Source organism: Pteropus vampyrus, unplaced genomic scaffold (assembly GCF_000151845.1).
Source record: "Pteropus vampyrus isolate Shadow unplaced genomic scaffold, Pvam_2.0 Scaffold435, whole genome shotgun sequence".
In the NCBI taxonomy this organism is placed as follows: domain Eukaryota; kingdom Metazoa; phylum Chordata; class Mammalia; order Chiroptera; family Pteropodidae; genus Pteropus; species Pteropus vampyrus.
The window spans coordinates 1272986-1275270 of record NW_011889216.1 but is presented as its reverse complement, the minus strand read 5'-3'; the positions used below and the strand labels follow the sequence as shown (position 1 = coordinate 1275270).

General features: G+C 41.4%; 1 protein-coding gene across 1 annotated transcript in view; it reads right to left on the bottom strand.

The window, feature by feature from the left end:
- Positions 1-2285, bottom strand: part of EPHA10 (EPH receptor A10) — a 45500-nt gene that overhangs the window by 32470 nt on the left and 10745 nt on the right. Inside the window, exon 5 of the mRNA XM_023523984.1 lies at positions 2168-2284. Coding sequence (XP_023379752.1) covers positions 2168-2284 — 117 coding nt within the window. The remainder of the gene's footprint in view (positions 1-2167; position 2285) is intronic.

Below are 2285 nucleotides of genomic sequence, written 5' to 3'. Positions count from 1 at the left end.
CCTTTTCCAAAGCCAGAATTACCATAATGTCAAAACTTGACAAAGAACAATTAAAAACACTAAACTAATCTCTCTTATAAATGTAGACAGAAAAAAATTAAAATTCAAGCAAATTAATTCAGCAAAATATTAAAAGAACAATACACACATATCCAGTAGGGTATAATCTAAGAATGCAAAGAGAGTTCACACTGAAAACTCCATTAACAGAATTTATCATACGAAAGAGTCAAAGGAGAATAAAACATGTGGTCACCTTGAAATACGCTTAGGTATTTTATAAAATTAACCTCCGTTCCTGATTTTTAAAAAAACGTTCAGTAAAAAGTTAAAGCGTTAGATGGCCAAGAGGCTTTGGAGGTAGACAGACCTGAGTTCAAAGATGGTTGTTAGCTGATTGATTCTGGACAATTCACTTGGCCTCTCAGGCCTCGGTTTCATCAGTTGAGAGATGATTATCATTCTATTTAAATGAATGTAGAAAATCATATTGCACAGTGCCCAACAGAGCAACAGTCGGTGCAAATTTAGTATTGTTATTAATAAATGGAAATAAAAGTATTTCCTTAACAGAGTTTCTAAATCCATGTCTATCAACACAACAGGATTGTTAGTATGAAATATCAGTTAAAAATTTATATTACATATAGTGTTATACAAAAGGGATTTTACAATAGATAGTTCTAGATATGACTATAGAGATAGAAACAGGAAAAAATGTGGAAGGATATTAATAGTTGTTTGTTTCTGGGTAATAGATTTATGGGTACGTTTTATTCTATCCTGAATTTTAAAAATGTAAATGTGATAGCAAATGTTAAATCACAATAGAGATAGTAAAAAGAGACAGAACTGTCATTACAGAAAACCAGACAAATGGGGCAATCTCTCCCCAAAGGCAGAGGAAATGGATTAAGAGCTAAAAATGATAAAGGAAGTGACAAGATTTAAGAATCAGAAAACAGATGTACAACCTAAGGCTTAGAGAGATTCTTAAGAGAGATACTGGAGCTATCAGAAGTTCTAGTCAAAGCAATAACTGAAAAAAAAATTTTCCAGGAATAAGAAAAGATGTGCAAATTAAAAGTTTTACTATGTCCCAGTCAACCTCAATGAAAAGAAAGTGCTATTGGTTAAATTTTATTTTCATGGGTAGGTTAAAGAATTTTACACACATCTGTGTGTGTTTGTATATATATATATGTATAAAAACGGAATACACTCACTCACACACACACACACACACACCCAAGTTACTTAGAAGAGAATGACAATTATCCTGGCCTCAGTCTTTCTGCAATACAACTACCAGAAGACAGGGGAGCTAGTAACAAACCAATTATATCTTCTCAGATATGAAAAAGACAGAAACCATACCACTCACTTATCCTCTTGCGAAAGAATATTTGAAGGTGTATTCCAGCTGAATGAGAGGCAAATCAAAAGTAATTTCAAGAATGAAGAGGGTGTATAAAAGGGTTGTAGGTCTTCATTTATTCATCTCAGTTCTAGACTCAGAAATGTCACTATTATGTATTGACCAGTGGATTCTATCTGACCCTAGGTGCTTCTTTGCTCTTTTTCCAGGATCAGGAAAGAGGCTGACAGATGCAAGGTTGAGGAGCCTGAAGAACAGAGGATCCCTCTTCCTAAACGGGAGAAGAGGAGGTATGATTCTGCTTCCTACTGAAATTTTTTTAATGGAGGATAAAAGATTGAGGGCTTTCTACCTCCTTTTCCCTGGGAAAGTAGAGGCAAGGCAACTGCAGAGTTGGATGTAGGGCAAAAACTTTCTGCGCTGTCAGAAGAGGGAGCGCCCACTGGCTCCTGCAGTCTCTCTTAAACACTCACATCCTTTCTGGTCCAGCGGCAAGGAGTCACCTGTATCCGCACCCCCGCCCGCTTGGCCATCGGAAAGGGAGCCGAGACCTGGTGGGAGTCACCAGGGTTGGGGATTTTTGTGGTCATTTCATCTCCTGGAGAGACGCTGGGTGCCAGTTTGCTGTGGCGTTGGCAGCGATTGTGGTTTATGTGGAGTGGCTGGCTGCAGGGTGTAGGGGTGCTCTGCTGGGACGGAGGGAGGCGGCCTGGGGAGGGTGCGGGGGCGTGGAGGAGGCGGGAGCCTCTCTCTGGCACGGAGAGGTCTGGGCGCGCGGGGTGGCCTTACCCCCGGGCCCAGTGGAGACGGTGACCTGCGCGTAGGTGGCTCCCGTGGCGGCCGCTGGGCCGGAGACGCCGTTGAGCGCCGCCACGCGCACGGTGTAGCGCGCCCCAGGCCGCAGGTG